The sequence below is a fragment of the Helicoverpa armigera genome, chromosome 5 (assembly GCF_030705265.1).
Source record: "Helicoverpa armigera isolate CAAS_96S chromosome 5, ASM3070526v1, whole genome shotgun sequence".
In the NCBI taxonomy this organism is placed as follows: Eukaryota; Metazoa; Arthropoda; class Insecta; order Lepidoptera; family Noctuidae; genus Helicoverpa; species Helicoverpa armigera.
The window spans coordinates 13,712,970-13,737,685 of record NC_087124.1 but is presented as its reverse complement, the minus strand read 5'-3'; the positions used below and the strand labels follow the sequence as shown (position 1 = coordinate 13,737,685).

General features: G+C 40.8%; 1 protein-coding gene and 1 long non-coding RNA gene across 2 annotated transcripts; one reads left to right on the top strand and one right to left on the bottom strand.

Annotated features, from left to right (window-relative positions):
- Positions 1–1,487: 1,487 nt before the first annotated feature.
- On the bottom strand, positions 1,488–9,166 carry LOC110382826 (cell division cycle 7-related protein kinase). The gene is given in 9 exon segments (XM_049842806.2): positions 1,488–1,956; positions 2,347–2,525; positions 2,587–2,860; positions 2,862–2,954; positions 3,145–3,256; positions 3,323–3,465; positions 8,142–8,235; positions 8,470–8,695; positions 8,855–9,166. Coding segments are annotated over 9 exon segments (1,389 nt in total). The 5' UTR covers positions 8,982–9,166; the 3' UTR covers positions 1,488–1,815.
- An 8,233-nt stretch (positions 9,167–17,399) lies between these two features.
- On the top strand, positions 17,400–18,345 carry LOC135116909 (uncharacterized). The gene is made up of 2 exons (XR_010276481.1): positions 17,400–17,605; positions 17,956–18,345. It is a non-coding gene; the product is annotated as an uncharacterized LOC135116909 (long non-coding RNA).
- The last annotated feature ends 6,371 nt before the right edge of the window (positions 18,346–24,716 follow it).

Sequence of the window (24,716 nt, the reverse complement as noted above, 5' to 3'; positions counted from 1 at the left end):
TGGAGTGGAGAGGAGAGGAGAGAATATGCGTTTAGGGTGAGAGATGTGAGTTTGTGACATTATTAACTTATTAGAATCATGCCCCTGAGGCTGTCTCTAAGTGTGCCTTCACATTACGTCGCAAGTAGTGCGGCAGCAGCGCGACAGACTCGCTGTTCACAGGCGGCTAAATTCCATACTAAACAGAGCAGCGCGACACGTGATTGTCCATACTGGACGGCAGCGCGGCAGCCGCGTGCGTGCTGTCAGTCGACTTCAAGCCAGTGTTGCACGAGTACGTTTTCACAATGAGCGAATTTAACACGGAACAATTTATAATTCAAAATCAAACACGCCCAGCTTTGTGGGATTCGAGGACGGATGATTACAGCAACAGGACCGTAAAAAAGAAAATCTGGAATGAATTATGTGAAATGTTTACATTATTTGAATTGAATTGTATAAGAACTGTATTAAAAGAATTGTATTGAAAAATGTATAAGAACAATGGTTTCTGTCGGGTTCCTTCTATCTGGCAGAATTCGCGTACTATGAAGATGGTAGAATTTCATTTGGGTTCATTTTATTTAGCATATTGCCATTTATAACCTTTTTTTTTCCAACGTCAAAAATCATCAAAATTTGATGACCCCTCCCGCTGTGGGTTAGCAGCGGTGAGGGAGTCTCAGACTCTTACTGACTAACAACCGTCGTGATCCGTCGTAGGCCTTTTTATGTGCCAGGGCCACGGTATCTCCTTCGAACAACCCGCAGCCCCGGCAGGCCTTGGCCCTATTGGGTGGGCCCCGCTGGGGTTGCTGACATCTCTTTGAGGAGCGCGTGGAACAACGCGCGCCGCCGACACGGGTCTGTTGTCTAAAAATAGCGCTGAGCCACCCGAACTCACCGCCCACAGACCCACGCCTACGGGGTGCCCGGGGGTCGTCTCGCGACACCCGGCGCCCGTGGTGTCTACCTGCTCCAGCGCGGCGGCCGGGATGAGAGTTGCGAACTCTCTGGCGTTCCGCCTCGTTCTCGAGCATGACCGCTTCGCAGAAGGAGGCGACGGCATCCCATTCCCTCTCGCCCCGGACCATGGCCTGAACCAGGGCCGGACGCGAGGTCGCCGCCGCCTAAAGCCTCGACGAGGACCCGGCGGTGCCCTTCCCATGCAGGGCACTCCTGAACTGTGTGGTCCACCGTGTCCTCGGGGCTTATCCGCACAGTAGTGACACCCGGGCGCCTCCTCACGACCGATTCGATGCAGGTATTTCCCGAAACAATCGTGTCCGGTGAGGGTGGCGTGCCCACCTTGCCCTACCCCTGGAGTGCAATTCAAAACCGCGTAGGCGCGGAGGGGCGAGGCGGCCTGCGAGCTGAGGTTGGCCAGCTGTGCCGGCGATTTTACTAATTTTACATACGACATACGATTCACATTCGACTGAGATCCAATCACGACTCAATTACGATTGAAGCGTATGTGTTAAGGACAGAAATTAAAAAACAAATTTCTTAACTTAGATTTTTATATAGAGGTTGTTTACAATGAGGTAACATAACAACATTCTTCTGAACACAAGTGTAAAGGCACATGGTATGAACATTAAATAAATAGTTCGTGCACAGATTACTGTGCAGCTTGTCGGTATTAATATATTTTGTACTTGTTATAAAACTTAAGTTTACTTTTGAGATCTCCATTACAACTAAGCAACAATAAAAAACCTCACTAACCTACCACTCCACCACGTACCTACGTCTGGTGTTTAGCACGAACGTGGAGTCACTTTTCCAGCAATAGTTAATTCTCAGAATGATTTGGCAGCTCTTGTATGATCAGTCGGCGAGGAAGGGGTGCGCGAGCGCGGCGGCGGCGGAGATGCGCGAGCGCGGGTCGGGGTCCAGCAGGCGCGCCGCCAGCGCGAACGCGGCGTCGGGGAAGCCCGCCACCGACTGCGCAGCGCTGAACTCCTCCGCCTGCCATCACACCATTCCATGTTTCAAATCATGCCACTCTTAGGGTCCCTTCAGAAGGCGCTCGGTGTCAAATTATATTTATATTTTTCGAAGAACTAAAAAACAGTCACTCAATGGCGGGCAGCCGCAGACTGAACCGCACAGTGCGTATAGCAACGGAGCGGTCTGCGGGTCATATCGCAGTGGGCATAGAAATGAATATTACATTCATAATTGTGCTTGCTTGCCGCGTGCATAGTGCGTATGAACCCTTAGGGGATAAAAGGTATTTTTTACTTGATGATGAGTTCCTACTTATTAAATTATTATTAATTGCAAAATCCTACTCGGGAGGACTCCATACTATTCTACTTGAGTAGTAAGGAATTCGAAACTGTAACTGCGTAATACCTTTTTGATTTCATCACGACACAGGCACTGATTCCGCGGTAGCCGACATCGCGTGCAGAGAGGCGCGCCGGGCTCGGCCCCCGCCCCCCGCGCCTGCGCCGCGCCCTGCCCGCGCAGCCAGGCCGCCAGCTTGCGCAGGCACAGCCCACGCCGCGCCGACGACGTCACCACGCGCCGCCCTGCACACACAGTGGTCAGAGCCGCGCCGCCCCCGCGCTCCCGGCTGCGCGCAACACGTACCCAGCGCCGCGGCCGCCCGCTGCAGCGGCTCCGTGCCCACCAGGTCCGCCAGCTCCGCCAGCGCCGCCACGTCGTCCCCGGCGCGGAAGAACGGGTACCGCGCCGTCAGCGCGCTCGCCAGCACCACGCCCGCCGCCCACACGTCCACCGCAGTCGTCTGGTGCGGGTACTTCAGCAGCACCTCGGGCGGCCGGAAGCCCTGCGTGCCGGCCCGCGGCGCGCGCGGCGGCGGGCGCGCCGAGCACGCGCCGCACACGCCGCCCGCGCCCGCGCATCGCGCAGCGCGGCGCGCCCGGCGCGGCGCAGGCCACGGGCGCGCCCGTGCTGAGGTCGAGCGCTACTCGCTTGGCAGCTGATGAGGCCTCCTCCTAACATACACTCGTATTTCTTAACTTACTCCGGTAGCTGTTTAAGTCACTTGCATTAGATTCACTGAATGTGTAAGCTTCATTCTTGGATTTATGAATAGGCCGCGGCCAAGGGGCGGCAGCGTCACAGGGGCGGCAGATTTCAGAAGATAAAAGTAAAAAAGAAAATGAATATCAGGATACCACATACCTCATCACGAGGCCGTTTTCGTATGCCATTGGAGTGCGCGGGAGGCGGGGCAGGAGTCTCCTCAGGCGCAGGACAAAGGCGTTGTGCCAGACCAAAATCAACCAGCAAATATCTGGAGTGAATAGATAATTAGCGCGACGATAATTAGAGCATGCGGCGTGGAGCGGCGGGTACGCACCGGCGGTTGTCGCGGTCGTACAGGAAGTTGCTGGGCTTGACGTCGCGGTGGATGACGCCGAACGAGTGCACGTGACGCAGCGCGATCATCAGCGCGCGCATGTACTGTCGCAGCTCAGCCGCGTCCATCTCGCCCACGTACTCCTGCACACACATATCGTATCACATCTTAGTTGTCACACCTCTTGTATTGAAGACCGAACTAGTCCACATTTCGTCAGACGCCACCTAAGTGTGGTTCCTATAAACCAGCCTTTCCCAAAGTGGTCGTTAACGCCTTCTTGCGAGCGCTACAGGCCTAGAGATAAGTGACCCAGAAAAAAATGGGGGCGTTGTGTAGAGGCTCCGAAGTTCAATTTGTTTTAAGTAGGAAAAATGGGGGCGCTAAAAATTTATTTATTCTCAAAGTGAGCAGTAGCCAAATTAAGTTTCTGAACCGTCTCTTTGTTTTTTATTAGAAATCAAACATTATTCAAATGTTTTGACGAAGATTTTCAGCCTACTTTGAATAAACTTTAGATTTTTAGAAAACCTAAAAATACAATAGGGGCGCGATTCTACTAATTTTACTTAAGCGACATACAATTCACTTCCGACTGAGAGCGACACACAATTACGATTGAAGCGTATGTGGCATTCCACTATTTTTTTCTTTTAAATAAACGTTTTTATACGTTTCTGTGATTCAATTATGAATCATATTGTCTGCAAATTATTTACGATTGCAATATGTAGAGCAAACAGCCGTATAGATCAAATGGCAGACCAATCGAATGTCATTGGAATGCGATTGGTCTTATAATCATTGGCACGAATCTTGAGCGCTGACCTTCACCGGCGCAGAATTGATTTATTGGGTCCCTTTTGTGGTATGAAGTGAGGCGCGGGGGCGGGATAAAGCGGTGATTGGCCTGCAGCGCATCACGTCAGAGCCGTCACTCGGGATTGGTTCTTTGCTAATAAACATGCAAGATTAAAAAAGGGCCAAAAATATAAATGCTTCATTTATAGAAACCTGCTGTGAGAAGGCGCATAAAGATTTAAATGGGCGCCTATTATCGCGCAGGTTTTTTTTTTCAATAAACGACTGCAAAACAATTATTTATTTATAACAAAAAGATATTTTATGAGGTTATGAAAGAATGCCTATTAGTTTTGGGGTGGAATCTTGGCATAAAAAAAAAATCTTCCGGACACAGTTGAGACAGCAAAACAACATACAGTGTGAAATAAAACATTTGAATTGGATGAGGGATTACTTAAGTAGTGACAAGAAAAGATTCAGAGATCAAATAAATAGTACAATTTGTTACAAAAATAGTAAAAAAAATAAATAGGTAAATTATCATAGCCAAAAACGTCGCCAATCCATGCAAAATGTCATATCATTCAAATATAGAAAACATAGGTTATTGTAACAGCCCCTCTGTTAACACACACATAACAGCTTTGTACCTAAAATTATTTTTAGGTACAAAGGGTAAAACGGGACCCTATTGTTTTCGCTCCTCTGTGCGTCCGTCCTTCTGTCACTAGGTAGGCTGTATCTCATGAACCGTGATAGTTAGTGTTGAAATTTTCACAGATGATGTACTTCTGTTGTTGCCGCCATAACAATAAATACTGAAAACTAGAATAAAATAAATATTTAGAATTGCCCCCATACAACAAACGTGATTTTTTTGCTCGATATCGAACGGCAACAGGTAGATGCTTGAAATATTAACAGAATAAATTAATAATGTTTTATAATTATGGAAGGTTTTATAAATAACTAGCTTTTGCCCGCAACTTCGTTCGCGTGGAATAGTGACTACCAGCAGATTTTTGATTTGACCAATAGATGGCGCTATGTGTCCGGAATAATTTTATTTTTATTTTTTAATAAAAACTATCCTATGTCCTTTCTCAAGTTTCAAACTATGTCTGTACCAAATTTGACACAAATCGGTTCAGTAGTTTAGGCGTGAAGAAAAGACAGACAGACAGACAGACAGAAAGACAGACAGACAGGCAGACAGAGTTACTTTCGCATTTATAATATTAGTTTGGATAGTACGGAACCCTTCGTGCGCGAGTCCGGCTCGCACTTGGCCCGTTTTTTAGGGTTCCGTAGCCAAAATGGCAAAAACGGAACCCTTATAGTTTCGTCATGTCCGTCTGTCCGTCTGTCCGTCTGTCACAGCCGATTTACTCGGAAACTATAAGTACTACAGTGATGAAATTTGATGGGAATATGTGTTGTATGAACCGCTACAAAAATATGACACTAAATAGTAAAAAAAAGAATTGGGGGTGGGGCCCCCCATACATGTAACTGAGGGATGAAATTTTTTTTTTCGATGTACATACCCGTGTGGGGTATCAATGGAAAGGTCTTTTAAAATGATATAAAGTTTTCTAAAAAACATTTTTCTTAAAGTGAACGGTTTTTGAGATATCAGCTCTCAAAGTCGTAAAAAGTATGTCCCCCCCCTCTATTTTTATAACTACGGGGTATAAAATTCTAAAAAAAATAGAGGTGATGCATGCTAATTAACTCTTTCAACGATTTTTGGTTTGATCAAAGTATCTCTTATAGTTTTTGAGATAGGTTGATTTAACTGTAATTTACGGAACCCTTCGTGCACGAGTCCGACTCGCACTTGGCCGGTTTTTTTTATATACAAATCTTTCTCATTGTAATTTGTAATACAGTGAAGGCTGGTAAAGTGAGATTAGTGAGACTTCAAGGTTACAGGGCAATATTGTTTTACTTAAAGAGATATTCCACTTAACCTGTGTCTCAGATACTCCGGTATAAATAAATGTCTGTCTCATTTACAGAGGGTTCCATTAATAGAGATCAGAATACAAGTTATTTCACTTATAGAGGTGTGATCATTAAATAAAATAACGTGTTTTGTATATGTTATGGACCATGTGATTAATTCGGGCATTATTTATAATGCCCGAGCATTATGAATAATGTCTAGCTTTATCGGGCCAAATGATTAATAACTATCTTAACTTCATTATTTATCACATTGCACGGGCATTATTATATTGCTACATGACAGTTGGGCAATTTGATAATAAAGCTACATTTTATGCGGTGCGAGGGTGGCAGTTGTTCTCATAAATAAATCCTGTTACTTGCTACATATTTTATGATTATTGTTTTAAATTATATGTTCTATTTTAATGGGAAATTATAAGTCTAGCCACAAAATTATTTATTGGACAATTGTCATCTAATTTACTAACTCGGCCTCGTTTTTCTTGATCTAATTTTTCTTGGCTCGTTTTTTTTATGGTAGAATTTAATTTGAATTCAAAACATTGTATTAAAAACTGAACTTAGTGACGAAAACGAATCGCTGCAAAACCGACTCCACGTAGTCTTGTCTGCCCTATCCCTAGAGTGCAATTCAAAACCGCGTAGGCGCGGAGGGGCGAGGCGGCCTGCCGTGACAGAAACCATGCTTGCTGCATGTGGCATGCTTACTTCTATGCTCTGTCAATTGATAAGGGATGTGTTATATTTAGTTTATTTTAAGTGAAATGTCAACAACAATAAAAAAAATGAAATTAAATATGTTTGTATTACTTTGCCCAAAAGGTCACGGGCAATATGTATAGTGCCCGGTCAACTTGATTATTTGAATAATTATTATCAAATTGCACTCTCATATTGGGCATTATTCATAATGACCGGGCATTATGTATACTGCCCAATTTATCACTTGGTCCATAACATATATATTACAATTGTGAATTGGGTAACAATTTAAAACATAAATTTTATCATAAAAAATGTAAAGAACAAAAATATATAAGCATGTTTATACAAATATGGACACAAAATGTCAGTTATGAAAATCCATTATTTTAGTTTGTCTTTTGGAAATATCAGCCATCAGACAATGAAAACGATGGTATCTCAGTTAAATTCACTTATAGAGGTGACACTGATGAAAAAAGAAAATAGCAAATTCCAGATATAGAGGTTTGCTTCGTCCCACTAGCAGAGGTAATTCAATGCCAAAGTAAGACAGCAGCATGAGCTCCAGTTATGGAGGTTTTTCTCTTATCCAGGTCCCACTTTACCAAGTTTCACTATATCTAAGCAAAGTCGATTAATTTGGTTATTCTGATTTTCTTTGTCTTGGTCAGTTCATATTAGGTAAAGAAATTCCATACACATATTTTACCTACTCTATGATAAAAGTCTGTAAATATGTCTAAGTCTTATAGGAGACGAGTTGTGATGGGCACTGCTTACTTTAAATTTGTTTTATCGCAGCCAAAGGTACTGATACTCTTCTAAATAGTGTTTATTTATGAAAAAGCGATATTTTAAAACACGTGGGTACAATATCCAAACAATAGAACGCTTTACACTAAAATACCGAAACTCTTAACATTGCCACCAATCATCAGTATAGCCCATTTAGAGCAGGTGAAAATTTTATCAGCATAGTTTTTCAAAAATGTTTTGATCTAACAAAAAAGTACATTAATCATTAATTAAAACTGCATTATCATTTTCCTGAAAATCACTTCAAAAACTTTTCAAAACACCGACGAACTTTCTGCCAGAAATTAGTCCAAAACACTCTCACGCATGCTCGGCTAACTCTTTTGATGCTAAAAACATACTAGAATCATAAAAACCCTTTGAAATACACGTAAAGTCCTTAAAACTAAGATTTCGCATAGGTGCCCGTTTTTTTGTCTGATCTCTGAATCATAGCACAAGTGTTCTTTTAAAAATAAGAAAACAAAAATTCAGGCATTATCAAATAGCAAGAATTGGTTTAAATTAAAAATAAACTTACTGAAAATTTCTTATGAGGTATGTAAGGCATGATAAAAACTATAGTATCTAAATTGCGAAGGCACAACTCCACTCCTATCACATGGTCTTTGCCTCTGAAACACAATAGATAACCAACATCAATGTTAATCAACTGATAAACTGTCATGTATCTCACTAGATACATGATGCATTTGTTCTAAATAAGATGAACAATCACCTTCAGTCCATGAATGTCCTCTGCTAAACATGGCCGTCTGGGATTGATGCAAAAACAGATCAAGAATACTTCTCAGTAAATATGTTAGCACAACCACAAAACTTGTACATTATAATCTGCATATACTAACCCAATATCTTGTAGACAGCGAAGTTCGTGTTCTATCCTAGCAGGATGTGCGGTGGGCACCAGGTGCTTGATAGCAAACCATCGCTTCTCACTGTCGGGCAGAGCAGCGTGCTGCCGCAGCGAGCCCAGGTACACTGAGCTAAATGTTCCCTCTCCAATCTTGCGATGAACTTCAAATATTTTATCCAATCTTGGAAGCTTGTGCAACAACTCTTTTATCTGATGCTCTATAAAAAACAAGGAGAGGGATCGTCTTAAAAATGAATTTACCAGGCACATATCTGGTAATGTCCTTAACCTCAAAACATTATTTTATGGAAAAAGCTATATTTCATAGAGCAGGTTTTTTATTATACAGCATACAACTTCCTATCGATTACACTTACTTTCTGTGGCATCTTTAGAATTATTTTGATCGTCGTTTTTCTTCTTAAGGATTTCATTGAGGCCATATTTGCGTGTTTGTAACACTTCTTTTTGAACTTTAACTTCAATACCTTTAATTCTAGACATCACTGTTTCAAAATATTCATTCTACAATTCCTATATCAAATATTTTTATTTTTATTCTAAAACAGTATTATAATTTACGTGTTGCTGTTTGCCTGTTATATTTTTTTTATTTTTCACAACACAGCTTTTCTGATACTGATTGCTTGTTAGCAGTGTCAAGTGTCAATATCACAGACGTCAATATCAATCAGTAAGACCGCACCAAAGAGTAAAGTAATATATAGGGAAAAGAGAGCCCTCTTGCGTGATAATCATGCAAACCTATTTGTCAATGCGCCATCTCTCTCTAAATTGGCCCCGAACTACCTACATAGCTATAGCTATAAAAATATATTTATGCATCATATTCATAACATTTTCTATTAGGGTTAATAGCACCATGTAACTATAACATTGGTTATCGTTATAGTTACATTATGCTACTTACCCTAATAGAAAATGTCATCGTTAATATAGTAAAACGTCGAAGAAAAACAAATAATTATTATGTATTATTACTTTTTATACGCGTGTACGCAGAATGCAAAAACCGCCATATTGATATTTTGTTATGATCGATGATCGGTTTTGTTAAGTTACTTGGAATACTGACACCAGGTCTTTTTAGATTAAAATTGATATTTGTGCTTTTTCAAACCGTATTTAATTTATTCGCCTATTTTATCTTTTTTTTAAGTGTCTAATATTTTCCTCATACTTTTCTCTAATTAATATTGCATCATCATCAGCCTATCGCAGTCCACTGCTGGACATAGGCCTCTCCAAGTGCACGCCACTGAGATCGATTTTCGGCTACTCGCATCCAGCTCCTGCCAGCCGTCTTGCGCAAGTCATCACTCCACCGTGCCTGAGGACGTCCTACACTACGCTTGCCGAGTCGTGGTCTCCACTCTAGAACTCGTTTACCCCAACGGTTATCGGTTCTTCGGCTAATATGGCCAGCCCACTGCCACTTCAGCTTGCTGATTCGGTGGGCTATGTCGATGACCTTGGTTCTCTGACGGATTACCTCATTTCTGATGCGATCCCTCAGAGAAATGCCAAGCATAGCCCTTTCCATAGCCCGCTGAGCGACTTTAAACTTGTGGACCAGCCGTACCGTCAGTGTCCACGTTTCGGCTCCGTAAGTCATGACAGGTAGGACGCACTGATTGAAGACTTTCGTCTTTAGGCACTGTGGGATCGACGATGTTAGGACTCGACGTAGCTTCCCAAATGCAGCCCAACCCAACTGAATTCTCCTATTCACCTCGTCCTCAAAGTTGTTTCTACCTAACTGCAATGTCTGCCCGAGGTATACATATTTCCGTACAACTTCGAGAACGGCGCCGTGTATCGCAATCGGTTCCGGTAGAACATGTTCATTGAACATGACCTTGGTTTTGTCCAAGTTCATCCGTAGGCCGATGCGTAGAGAAGATTCAGCCAGGTCGTTCAGCATTTGTTGTAGGTCCTGCAGCGTTTCTGCCATGATGACGATATCGTCAGCAAATCGCAAGTGAGAGATGTGTTCGCCATTGATGTTGATGCCACGTCCATTCCAATTCAGCGTCTTGAACATATCCTCCATTGCATTAGTGAACAGTTTCGGGGAAATAACATCCCCTTGTCTCACTCCTCGATGCAACGGTATGGGCCTAGTTTGCTGATTTTGTACTTGGACGGACATTGTAGCGGCTTCGTAGAGACATCTCATCACTTGGATGTATCGCCAATCTACTTGACAACGCTGCAGGGACTCCAGAACAGACCAGATTTCAACCGAGTCAAAGGCCTTCTCATAGTCCACAAATGCTAGACACAGGGGCTGATTATACTCTTCGGTCTTCTGTATAATCTGCCGCACTGTGTGGATGTGGTCTATGGTGCCGTATCCGCTCCGAAACCCAGCCTGCTCCGGTGGTTGGAATTCGTCGAGTCTTCGCGCAAGTCGGTTCGTGATCACTCTTGAGAACAGCTTATATACGTGGCTTAGGAGGGAAATGGGTCGATAGTTCTTCAACTGGGTTTTGTCTCCCTTTTTGAAGAACAGGACGACAACACTCCTACTCCACGCCTCTGGAGTTCTCCCTTCAAACAGGACGGCATTAAAAAGCTTCTGAAGCTCCCCCAGTACGGGCTTTCCTCCTGCTTTTAATAGCTCTGTTGTAATGCCATCCTCGCCAGGGGCTTTTCCATTTTTGAGCTGTCTCAGAGCGATCTCGATTTCGCCACTGCTGACTTCTGGCAGGTCTTCGGTGAAATGGCGCGTTAATGTGGCTCTAGAATCCTCATTTCCGGGATCAGGTCGAGATGCATGCGATGCGTATAACCGGCCATAGAAATTTTCCACTTCCGAAAGGACTGCCGGCACCGAAGAAACGACTTCTCCACTTGTTGTGGTCAGCTTCGTCAAGTGGCTTCTTCCAAGAGATTGTACGAACACCTTTGACCCCCGATTCAGCTCAATTGCTCTTTCAATGTCAAGAGTATTGGAGCACCGGAGGTCGCGTCGTACGTGCTTGTTGATCTCTTGGTTTAGAGCCCGCTTAGCTGACGAAGTGACAGGTGGGTTTTCACGTCGTCTCTTCATAAGCCCTAATGTCTCTTCCGAAAGCTTTGATTTCTTGCCCTTACGCTGCATGTTACAGAATCTCGAACCTTCCTCCCTGAGGATCCGAACCACATTTTCGTGGTTCTGGTTAACGTCTGTTGTGGTTTCCACGGCGGCAAATCGGTTCTCCAAATTTGACTGGAGCGTTTCAGATCCTGTCATGGTTTGGAGCAGTGTTGGTCGGAGCCTGGCCTTCATCAGACGGAAACGTTCAGCCTTGAAGTTGATATTCAGAGAGCCTCGGACAAGTCGGTGATCGCTACCGGTATTAAACCTATTGATCACGGAGACGTCTCTGAATATGTGCTTCTTGTTCGTCATGATGAAGTCAATCTCATTTTTAGTCATAGTGTCGGGGCTTTGCCACGTCCACTTCCTTTGGGGCTGCTTTTTGAAAAAAGAGTTCATCAAAAAGAGCCCCTCACGTTCGAGGAAGTTGACGAGCATTTGCCCCCTATGATTCCTGCTTCCAAATCCATGGGATCCTACTGCCGATTCGCCGCAAATCTGTACTCCCACTTTAGCGTTAAAGTCCCCCATGACAACGGTGTAATGGGTCTTTGTAGTGAAGTGGAGGGCCCTTGATATATCATCAAACATATCCTCCACTTCATCGTCTGAATGTGTCGAGGTCGGTGCGTACACTTGCACTACCTTGAGGCTATACCTGTCGGTGAGCTTTAAGATAAGGTACGCTACCCTGTTCGACACACTAGACACCTCCACAACGTTATCAGCTAGGGACTTATTAACCAGAAACCCAACGCCACCTTGGGATTGTTGGTCTCCCTCTCGGAAGTACATTAGGTGACCTGATTCGAGGGTTATGGTGTCCTCCCCCTCTCTTCGAACTTCACATAACCCTAATATGTGCCACCTAATCTTCCCAAGTTCCACCTCGAGTTGCGCCAGATGCGAGTCAAGCCGTAGCGTGCGGCCGTTGTACGTCGCCAGAGTCAGTTTTGTTTGGTGGCCTCCCGTAACCCGGAGATTCTTCGCACCCTCTGCCCCGCCGTAACCACGGTCGCCACCATGACCGGGAATAGCGGGACTGCCGGGAACTAGGGGCCGTGGCTTTTTTGTGCTGCTCATAGAGGTATTTAGCCTACTGCTATCACGCTGGCCAGACGGGTTGATAGAGGGTTTTTTCCGAGTTTTCCTTCTCTTGCACTGGTGTTTGGTGCATTTTATACTCCATTAGTCGACTTTTACGACACCCACTGGAAGAAGGGGTAGCGACATATGTATTCTTAAGCCGTCGCTACTTAATATTGCATAAATAATTTTATATTGACAAACAAAAACGATTATAGTGTAGTGCCATCTGTTGGTAATTTAAAGTATCTTTTAGATAGTAAATAGTTTCCGGGCCAAATAAAAGGTGGCGACTCTTCATTCACTTAGCTGTCAAAATGTACGGAGTGTCTCCCCCCTGGACCGCACTAGGCACACAATCTAGACACACGGCAGTGTGTCCGCCAAGTTCGAGCAAAAACAAGCGACACACCGGCCGTGGGTTATATTACACGAACCATTTCGTTCCAAATTCGACCCCCCTATAACTCAAAATTAATTTTATTTACGCATATCAAATTTCTATACTCTATCCACGGAAGCAAGAGCTAAAAGGTAAACAAAGAATAACTGTTTTTCAAGATGGCGGTATAACCCGACCGATGACAAAACGTCACATTTTTGTGTAAAATGTTCGCAGTATCTGTGATTTTGTCATCGGTCGGGTGTCATTCTTTGTTTACCTTTTAGTTCTTGCTTCCGTGGATAGAGTATAGTATCTGTTGAGTATCTAAAATACAAAATTTCATTAATATACCGATTGTAGGTCTTGAGATATTGACGTCAGAAAATCGCTATTTTTACTATACACTCACTGGACACTGACTCACTCATCAAAAACCTAGACCACTTCCAATGGTCGTATTGACTTGAAATTTGGCATGGAGGTAGGTCTTTATGTTAAGGTAAAGGAAAAAATCTGAAAATGGCCAAGTGTGAGTCAGTTTCAAAATGTGCATGTTTTAATAGAAAATTATATACATGATTCATTGCGTTTAGTAGGTTTATAACAAGGTGTGTGAAAACTTGCCAAGTAACATCATTAAAAAGTAACTATTTTTAACTGAGGTATGTGTATGGAACTTGGTACTTATTCAGATCTCACTTCTTTTATAGGCGAAGCATTCCCATATTATCGAACTTGGCAGCCTTTCACATTTTTGTTTTGGGTGGGATACTATTATACCTACCGCCCGTCAGTCAGACTTTGTCACTTTTGTCAGTTGTCACCACAGGCCACAGGTTGTCACGTTGTCAGTCTGGTATGTCCATTGGGTATGTCTATCATATTCATATAGATCATAATAGAATGCTACTAATATTTCCTTTTTTTTTAATATATATTTTTTACTAATATTACTTATTACTAATATTATAAATATATGAAAGTTTGTGAGAATGTATGGACCGATTTAGTTGAAATTTGGTATGTAGATAGGTGATACTCGTCGATATATAGAATATATGTCAATGGTGATACTCTGGATTAACACAATATAGGCTACTTTTTGTCAACACACCACACCACGCGGGCGATGCCGGGAGAGCGGAAGCTAGTGTAAAAATAATTTTTTGAACGCATTGACTAGTTAGTAGTATCCATAGACTCATAGAGTATAGATAGTATTATAATCATATTATAATATAATTATATAGACTACATACATACCTACCTATAACACATATAACATCGTATTAATCGGGAGCCGAGTCACAGTAAATTGAAAGATTACTTTTAAAATAAAATTACATTTTATTGAAGAGTCCTTTAACAATGTTTATTAGGAAATCTACTCAAATTTTACTTACGAAGTCTCTAAGAACGGTAAGTTCATAGTACCCAAGACATGTATCTGTAATTCATTTTGTTTTGATTGGGAACTTCTTAAAAGTATTTAAAATGTAACTTTACTGAGTCTAATATAACAATTAAACTAGATGATTGACTTGTAGAAGTATAACCCAAACCTGCATTTGAAACGTAACCTATATTTTTAGGTCAACTATGCCACCAAAAGTTCTAAGCCAGAGATCCCAAAGAATCCTTTAGCTTCAGTGTACTCAGCGACCAACCAAAAAGATAATGGTGTTGTATATGATAAGAAACCTTTAAGCTAACCCTTGAGGCGGGGAAAACATACCACTGGTGCCTGTGTGGCCGATCCAAGGCACAGCCACTGTGTGATGGTACACATAAGGATATCTACCTCAAAATAACACAGAGGTAAGTTGTGTGTGGGTTGAAGTACTACTAACTACTATTCTGGAGTACATTAGTAACTAAAATGATAAATATTTTCAGGCCTGTCAGATTCACAGTGGAAAAAACCAAGGACTATTGGCTGTGTAACTGTAAGCAAACGAAAAATAGACCATTCTGTGATGGAGCACACAAACAGAAAGATGTTCAAGAGGCTACGACTGTCAGACTGTGAATAGAATGCAGGACACATGGCTCTGAGTGTTGTGGAACTAGTTGCATTATATTAAATACTTGTGTAGTTTTAGGGAGTAATTGTAAATAAATTAATAATTGAAAACCAATTTTGTACTACAATTTTGTTAAACATAAGCTTCTGCCACCAGTTTCATCCACTTCTCGATGGAAGTACTTTGCTCATTAGCAGAATTTTGTAGAATTTCAAGATTTTTCAAAATGTCAAATTTGTATAGGAGACGAGGTGTGATCGGCACTGCTAACATTAAATTGGTTTTGTCGCAGTCCAAAGTACTGAGACTTCTCTAAATTGTGTTTATTTATGAAAAAGGGATATTTTAAACCGTGTGGGTACAATATCTAAACAATAGAACACTTTACACAAAAATAATAGGGGTTAAAGTATGAAATTGCCGATTTGTACTGAAAACCTAAATTGTATTTTTTTAAAATTTTTAACAAACTTATTTAATCAAAATAGTTGCCATTATTATCTATACATTGCGGTCATCTAATAAGAAGGTCATTTATGCCTTTACGATAGAACTCTGAGGATCTAGACTGCACAAACAGTGTGAAAGAATTTTGTTCTGCCTCCTGGGAAGAAACTTCTTGTGACGTAGATAATTGTCCAAATCACAAAAAAAATGGTCGTCCGTTAGAGCAAGGTCTGGCGAATATGGAGGAAGACGAATAGTTTCCAACTGCAGTTCCTGAAGAGTTAAAACGGTTTATTTTGCTGTATGAGGCCTCGCGTTGTCATGGAGCAATAGCGGTGAAGGTCGATTCATGAGTCGTGGCTGTTTTACTGCTAATTTTTCAACATTATTCGGTGTTCGGCTGGGTATCTGGGTAGTTTGACTAGGATCGGCGTTCACCGTCTCTCTTAATTTCTCGTTAATCACCTGTCAGGCGGTCTTTCTCATGGCTCGTTCTTCAAGTCGAAGTTTCCACCACGAAAGCGTTTAATCCAAAATCGCACGGCGCGTTCTTTAGCAGACACCTCTTCAAATGCAGCATTGATATTGCGGGCTGTTTCTGCCGTTCAATCCCGCGTCGGAACTCATATTCAAAAATTACTCAAATTTTCGCAGTATCTATCTTTCTTGTTTAAGTTGAATAACAAAAACAATTGAACATCGATAATCAAATGTTTCACATTTTTTAAAAGAAGAACATCACAGAAACCACGTGAAAAAAGTTCCATTCGAAAACCTCAAACCATGAAGACTCTATGGCAATTCAAAAACCTACTAGAATAAAACGGCAATTTCATACTTTAACCCCTAATACCATAGACCATTTAGAGACCATTTAGAGCAGGTGCAAATTTGATCAAAGACCCATTGTTTTAAAAAAATGTTTTGATGTAAAAGAAGGGTCCATTAATCATTAATTAAATCTGCATTATCAGCTTTCTGAAAATCACATCAGAATCTTTTCAAAACGCCGACGAACTTTCTACCAAGAATTAGTCCAAAGCAAGGTTTAACCAGTTTCTTAGCATTTATCCAAGATTCAAATTTAGAATACACTCTCACGCATGCTTGGCTAACCCTTTTGATGCTAGTAACACCCTTCAGTCATGTAAAATCCTTAAAACCAAGATTTCGCTTAAGTGCCCGCTTTTTTTGCAAAAGAGTGTATAATAAAGCATCAAAGATTGTTTCTCTTCCTGAACTAAATATCGGAAAAAAGTGAACAGTAAAGCATTATTTTGATTTTTTGTAATTGACTACGTTAGATAAAGATTAGTAAAGAGAAAAGGACTAGATATACGGTCTGAAATGGAATTCATTGGCAATATTTTTACCACGTGTTCTACTGATGATTGATTTATCATTTAGGCGTTTTTACGGCCCAAGTACATAATCTTTATTCACTCAAAAGTTCGTCTACCGCGCAACGGTGTAAAGTACGCGCGCGCGCTCCGTTATTGTTCGTAGTGATCGACAATGTCGTCGTCTAATTCGACAAATATTCAAATTCAAATTCAAATCTTTATTTGCGTTCCATATGTAATACAGGTGGTATTTTTATAAAGTTTAAACAATATATTTGAAACAATATGGACCCGGTAGGGCACAGCATAAAGAGGTAGGAGAGGTTTGCAGTACTTATAATTATTACCTAGTTTAGTTTTATTAAATCTATACTTATTACTAAATAAAAATAAAACTGAAATATATTTACATGTTATATTCTTATCTTGTGTGTGTGTGTGTGTGTGTGTGTGTGTTTGTTGTGTATGTGTGTGTGCGTGAGAGCCTGTATGTACTTACTTATTATTTTTATTGACTTATCGTCCATGTAGGGTAGGGTGGTAGCCAATGAACCGCGTGTACACTATGAACCATAGTACCTACCGGCCATACCTAACGTTGCTAGCTCGCGCAAAATTATGTCGAGACTCCCTTGCCACGTCAAGAAGTTTGGTCTATTCGCCGTGGGTCTGTCGCGATATACTCACCTGTGAGCCGCATCTTAGTCTTCTACTCAAGCAAAAACGACAAAAAAAAGGTGAGTTTCTTTTTGTTGTTACTTTGATAATTTAACTCTTACTTAACTATGTGTGAATTGTATGTGTAATGTAGATCATTAGGCTTATCTGAGACTATTTTTTGGAATTAATTCTCAACGGTTTTGTATAAAACGTGACCTAACATTTCCTAAGAGGGTGGGTACGCTGTGAGCCATTTATCCTGGGTAAGCAATGAACCACGGTTCATTGTGTATTGTGTACCACATCTTAGTGCTTTGTATGATATATGATGAGGTGGGCAGTATTATTAGACAGTTAACCTTTAAGTGTTAACACTTACTACTACTGTGAGTACCTATAATTAATTACCATTATTCGTTTATTTCAGCATGGGGCGAAACACGGTAGGGAGGAAAGCACGTAAAAGGGTATCACACCGCGGAAGCTACAGAAAGAGGTATAGAAAAAACACTTGTCGGGATTAAGCATTCGAAAAGCAGCAAAAACTGCAACCTTCTCTATCCAGTATTGCGACAGACGAAGTGTTTGTGCGAAGATATGTCACAAACAAAGTACAGGAACAATCCGTCTTGTAGACTAGAGCCCCATTATGATGCAAGTAAATTTCTTACTGCCCAACATGAAGACAGCATAAAGAAATGTTGATGGTTACAATTTGTGATTTGGACAATAAAAAAACATAAGTCTGAATGTGATAAAAACACGTCGACTTTATAATGCTAAGAGCATTTTAATTAATATAAATATACAAGTACAACATGTTTTTTCTTTTTTCCCGGAAAGAGTTTGTGCGTAACTTTTAAGATGTTCATAATTATTGTTAAAAATTAAGTTTTAAGGCTGATTTGTTGGTTCTTATACGTATGTATAACCCGAAACTTAATAATTATAAAAAGTTATAAATAGTGTATTTATTTTTCTTTAAAACAAATAATAATGTTTTTTTTTTATATTATCGTGATTCATTGTGTACCACATGGTTCATTTAGTACCACCCCCGGTTCTTTGTGTACCCTAGGAGTACGCTATGAACCATTTCTCATGTTTTAAAAAAACATGTATAAATTAGGCAACAGCAAATGTTTTCCACTTATTTCAACACAATTTGGCAGCTTATTAAATAACCTATCATTTGAGACAAAAATATTTTCTTAGACTGTAAAAACGAGCGCGCTAGAGATCTCCAAACTTTTGGTGGTTCAATGGCTACCACCCTACCCTACTCTAAAATACTGTAAAATGTGTTCATTGTAATATAGTAATTAATGAGGTGTTAGCGTTCATTCAATCTAAAATGGACGTGATGGATGAAGAAAGCATGATACGTCTGTGTGCTACGTCATTCTTGGAAAAAGAAATAGCTGCGGCCAAGAATTTGTTATTTGATTCGATCTCAGCGGTTAAGAAAACTACGCGAAAAGGTGACGGCAAAAGCCAACGTAACCTTGAAGATATAATAAGTACATTAAAGAGAGTAGAACCTGATCAAATTCCAATTTTTGTGGCGAGAGAATTGCACCGTTTACCCCCAGTTACGTTCGATCATATCGACGCAACGAGACTGCTTAAGGACATTATTCTGATGCAAAACGAAATACAAACCCTTAAGCGTGATTGTGCTACTATGGAACAACTAAATCAGTTACGTATGGATCTTAATAATATCAAGCAAACATCAATCGTTAACAACTTCGATTGCAATATTAATAAAAAGAGAGGAGGGTATCGGAATATTGATATTTCTGGAGGTGAGCTTGACAGTGGGCCCGTAGGGCTAATATTGAATTATGATACCGGTAAAACACAGGAATCAACGGGATGCTTATTGCAATCATCCACAATATCTAAAGTTGGCGATGATAACTGTACACATAAAGATGATGTTGACGGGATGGGACATAATTCGAGTGTCGTACAGCAAAGTGAACACATTTCCGATCCACAACAGCTGAGCTCGAGCGATGAATCATCGTCGCCTGCGCCGCCGCCGATGCAGCGACAAGTTAATGATTGTATTACCGTGTCCCCGAATAGTGGAATAACGATGGCCGAGGTTTTGCGCCGAAACAATGGAATGCAATCTAACAAACCGGATAACAATAATGAGTGGAGAGTGGTTCAGAGACATAAAAGGAAGAATTATTTTAGTGGAAAAGTTGGTAATGCCTCAAAAGATACTGAATTAAATTTTAAGGCAGCGGAGAAAAGATTACCTATTTATATAACAAATGTTCATAAAGAGACCTCAATGGATGATATTATCACTTATATTCTGAAGAAAACTGGAGAAAAGTGAATCTGACTAAATTGTCTATCAAGAACGAAAATAAATATAATGCTTATAAATTTTTTGTACCGAGTTATACGTTACATCTGTTCTTAAATGAATCTATGTGGCCTAAAGGGATAGTTTTTCGTCGGTTTGTACATTATCAGTACCGAACTGAGGATAAGCGCCCTGACACGATTTATAATAATAATAAATAAATGGACGACATACAACATAGTAAAATTAAAAGTAAAATTATGTCATTTAATTGTAAAGGCCTTAAGAGGTCAATAGAATGTGTGAGGTCTTTCTGTGGCAAAGCAGATATAATAACATTGCAAGAGACATGGCTACTTCCACATGATATACCACTACTGGGGACAATAAGTGAGGAATATGCGTACTTTGGAAAATCTTCGGTGGATACTTCTGCAGGATGTCTGAAAGGAAGACCTTATGGCGGATTAGCAATATTATGGAGAAAAAGTGCTTTTGTATCTGTTACCCCGTGGACTGTAATAGTGATCGGTTAGCGGCATGTAAGGTAGTGGTGAATAACGAATGCACGGTATTAATATTCTGTATATATATGCCTGTTGAGTCACGTGATAATCTTATCGAGTTCACGGAATGCTTGAGCGAAATAAGTGCAATAGTGGAAAGCAGTGGTATCGAGTCGGTGCTCGTGCTTGGTGATTTTAATGCCCACCCGGGTGGCCTTTTCTTCAGTGAACTAACAAACTTTTGTAGTGAGCAAAGATGGGTGTGTGCGGACACGGAGCGCCTCGGTCTTAGTGCAGGTGACTATACTTTTATAAGTGACGCTCATGGTTCTTGTAGGTGGCTTGATCATTGCATTAGTACTGAAATGGGTTATAAAATTATATCTAACATAAAAATACATTATGATGTTTTCTGGTCAGATCATTTTCCTGTAGAAATAGAGTGTAATTATAATATTGTAAGGCATAAAAAAGTCACTTCAAATTATATCACAAACAAAATAATTTGGGGATATAGGACGCCAGCACAGGTCCAAAAGTACCATGACATCTGTAATAATGTTTTTAAAAGATTGATTTTCCGAATGAATTCCAACAGTGCGCTGATAAACATTGTAATAATGTAGAACACCATGAAATCTAAGGGCCGCCGTACACGGACTGCTCGAGCAGTTAGCGGCTGAGTGAAATACACGGACCGCTCGAGCGGTCGGCGTCGACTGCTTGAGCTGTCGGTTGTTGACTGCTCGAGCTACGACCCAACTGCTCGAGCAGTCAAATGAGAAAACAGACGCCGCGAGGCCGCAAAGGGCGGGGGGGAGAGGGAAGTCGGAGAGCTGCCGACTGCTCTAGCGCAGTCAACGGCTCGAGCAGTCGGTGTATGCTTCGCAACCGCTCGCGAGCGGTCGACGGCACGATGGAATTCCATCATGCAGTTGACGGCTTGAAGCGGTCGCGACTGCTCGAGCAGTCGTGTGTACGGCAGCGAATGAATGACTATAGTTCACTGCGCGGTCGCGGCTTTAAGCAGTCGGTCTCAACTGCTTGAAGCAGTCCGTGTACGGCGGCTCTTAGATAAAATGTATACTAGTATTATAACAACGCTGCAGGAGGCTAGTATGGAAAGTTATGATATTGTTGTGCATCGTAAATATAATGGTAAAAAACCCGTGTCTGGCTGGAACAAGCATGTAAAGGAAGCACACGAAGAGGCTAAAACTAGTTATTTAAATTGGGTGTGGCATGGTAAGCCGTCTTCTGGCCGTGTTTACGATGCCATGTGTATAAGTAGGAAAATTTTTAAATCTCGCCTTAAGTGGTGTCAAGACCATGCCGAGCAAATTAAAATGGACATATTAGCATCACATTGTAAAGAACATGATTTCAAAAAATTCTGGCAGTGTACAAATAAAATGAATTTAAAACAGAATCTCGCTGAATGTGTTAACGCTGAAAGAGATCCTAATAAGATAGCTAATATATTTAAAGATCACTTTAAGGTAAGCTCGTGTGTCTCCTGACTCTCTGAATTGACAAAACGCTATCAGCCAGATATAGATACTGATACCATTATGCAAGTAAAACAAAAGATGTTAAGAGTATTATTGACAACATGACTCGAGGTAAATCGCCTGGGCATGACAGCCTGAGTGTTGAACATCTTCGGCATGCGGGATGCCATTTGCCAAGGGTTTTAGCCATGTTTTTCTCCCTATGTGTTAGTCACAGGTATCTTCCACGGGACCTCATGAGAACAATAGTGGTACCTATAGTTAAATGTAAAACCGCAGATATAGGTGATAAGAGTAATTATCGTCCCATCTCTCTGGCTACGATCCTAGCTAAAGTACTGGATAATATTATTAATATACATTTAAGAAAGACGATAAATCTACATCACGCGCAATTCGGCTTCCAACCGGGCTTATCAACTGAGAGTGCCATTCTTTGCTTGAAGCACACGGTTAGGTATTATTTGGATCGTAGGACACCAGTTTACGCTTGCTTTTAGATTTGTCCAAAGCGTTTGATCTAGTTTGTTATGGGGTCCTGTGGGATAAACTGCGTGAACAAAATGTACCTACAGAACTTGTGGAGATATTAAAATTCTGGTATGGTATAGATAGTTCAACTCAGATTTGCGCGCGGCCCTATGTGTGCGTCGGCTTGTAAATATACTACTTTCATTTGTGTGACAGTGACGTCGTCCGAGCATGACGTGTTCTTATCGCTTTTTGTTATGGGTACAGTCGTTTACGAAAATACTAGTTATTCACGACTCAAAGCTTTTTATTATTAAATATAGTTTTTCATTATTTTCTCATACGTCTTTTCAAATTGACATTGACAGTATCTAAGAAATAAATAAGGTGAAATATCTAAGATGAATTAAATACTCCTTACATATTTTCAGGCTGGGGGTACGCGGACAATAAATAAAAGTGTGGACTAAGAATGTAAAAGAGGTATAATCTAGTATAATAATGTAAACAAAATGTGTGGGAATTAAAATAAATTAAATTGCTTCGCATAATGTCGACCAAAATAAGACGGAAATAATGAAACTCATAAATGAACGTTTAAGTCAAATTGATGAAGGAATGTGGGGTAATACTTGTCGACTTGTACAAAAGAAAAAAGAAGAATACTATAGACATTTTGACATGGAGTCAGAATTTATAATTCATCTTGGAGAGTAGCGAATCCGAAAATTCATCATTTGATTTTTCAAGTAGCGATTCATAATCATTAAAAATAAATAAACATTAAATTACGTAATAACTGTTTTTCTTTAAACACCACACACTCCCATATAACCCCTAAATAACTGTATTGTACCCGACTGTACTTCTTGTCACGCACACAAAGTCACTGTATATGTACAAGGGTTACCCACACATAAGGCCGCGCGCACGACTGAGTTGAACTTATTATAATCAATTAAATGCTGTGAAATGGGCAAATTGCTTATCTGAAGAGTACAGACTGGAGTGTGGTGTGAGGCAAGGGGGGATTTCCTCACCCACTCTTTTCAATATTTACATGGACGACCTGATTGGTGAGCTCAGCAGCATGCATGCGGGCTGTCACATTGATGGTGTGGCTGTAAATAATATAAGTTATGCCGATGACATGGTGCTGCTGAGCCCATCAATTGGGGCTCTCCGCAACCTATTAAAAGTCTGTGAGCGGTATGCCGAGTGTCATGGCCTCATGTACAATGTGACCAAGAGTGAGTGTATATTTTTCGGCCTAGGTGATAAAACCTTGCATGAACCTCCACCTATTTGTCTCAATGGTTCTCCTCTTACTCGAGTGAACAAATTTAAATATCTTGGGCATATTGTCACCGATGACCTTAAGGACAATGAAGATATCGAACGTGAGCGCAGGGCGCTGGCTGTCCGGGGGAACATGTTGGCTCGCAGGTTTGCTCGTTGTACGGTGCAAGTCAAGTTAGCGCTATTTAAAGCTTATTGTCAATCGTTTTACACCAGCAGCCTGTGGGTCAATTATACTCAAAGGGCATACAGCGCTCTGCGCGTACAATATAATAATGTACTCAGGATGTTGTTGAGATTGCCGCGGTTCTGTAGTGCGTCCTCGATGTTTGCCGAAGCACGCATAGATGATTTCTATGCATTAAGACGCAAGCGTGTGGCATCGATGCTGGCCAGAGTGCGCGGTAGTAGCAACGACATCTTGAAAATAGTGGCAAGTAAATATCAGTGTCCGATACACTCGCTCTGGGTGAAAATAGTAGTTGGGACAGTAAAATAAATTGACATGTTTAAAGTACCTACTAACATAGTTTATAAGTCTATTGTTACTAACCATTATGGATCTATGTTATCGGATTAAATAAATTAAATAAATAAATAAAAGACAGATACATTATTTACTATAAATATTAATTATATATTTACTATAAAACTGCTATTACGATCATATTGCGATTCGATTTCTATTCGAGTTGACATTATTAACTTAGGAGAATCATTCATCGATTGACATTTGATTGGTGTGCGATTGGTCTGCTATTTTGGTGATTTTGGTCTATACGGTAGTTTGCTGTACAATCATTTTGCAATCGTAAATCATTTGCAGACAAAATGATTCATTATTGAATGACAGAAAAGGATAAAAACGTTTATTTCAAAGAAAAAATAGCGGAATGCCACATATGTGTCAATCGTAATCGAGTCGGGATTGGATCGCAGTCGAACGTGAATCGTACGTTGCTTAAGTAAAATTAGGAGAATCGGGTCCCAGACCAATCGCACACCAATCAAATGTCAATCGAATACGATTGGTCTTTTATTAGTAACAGAATGCCCGATATGGTTAAAACTGCTA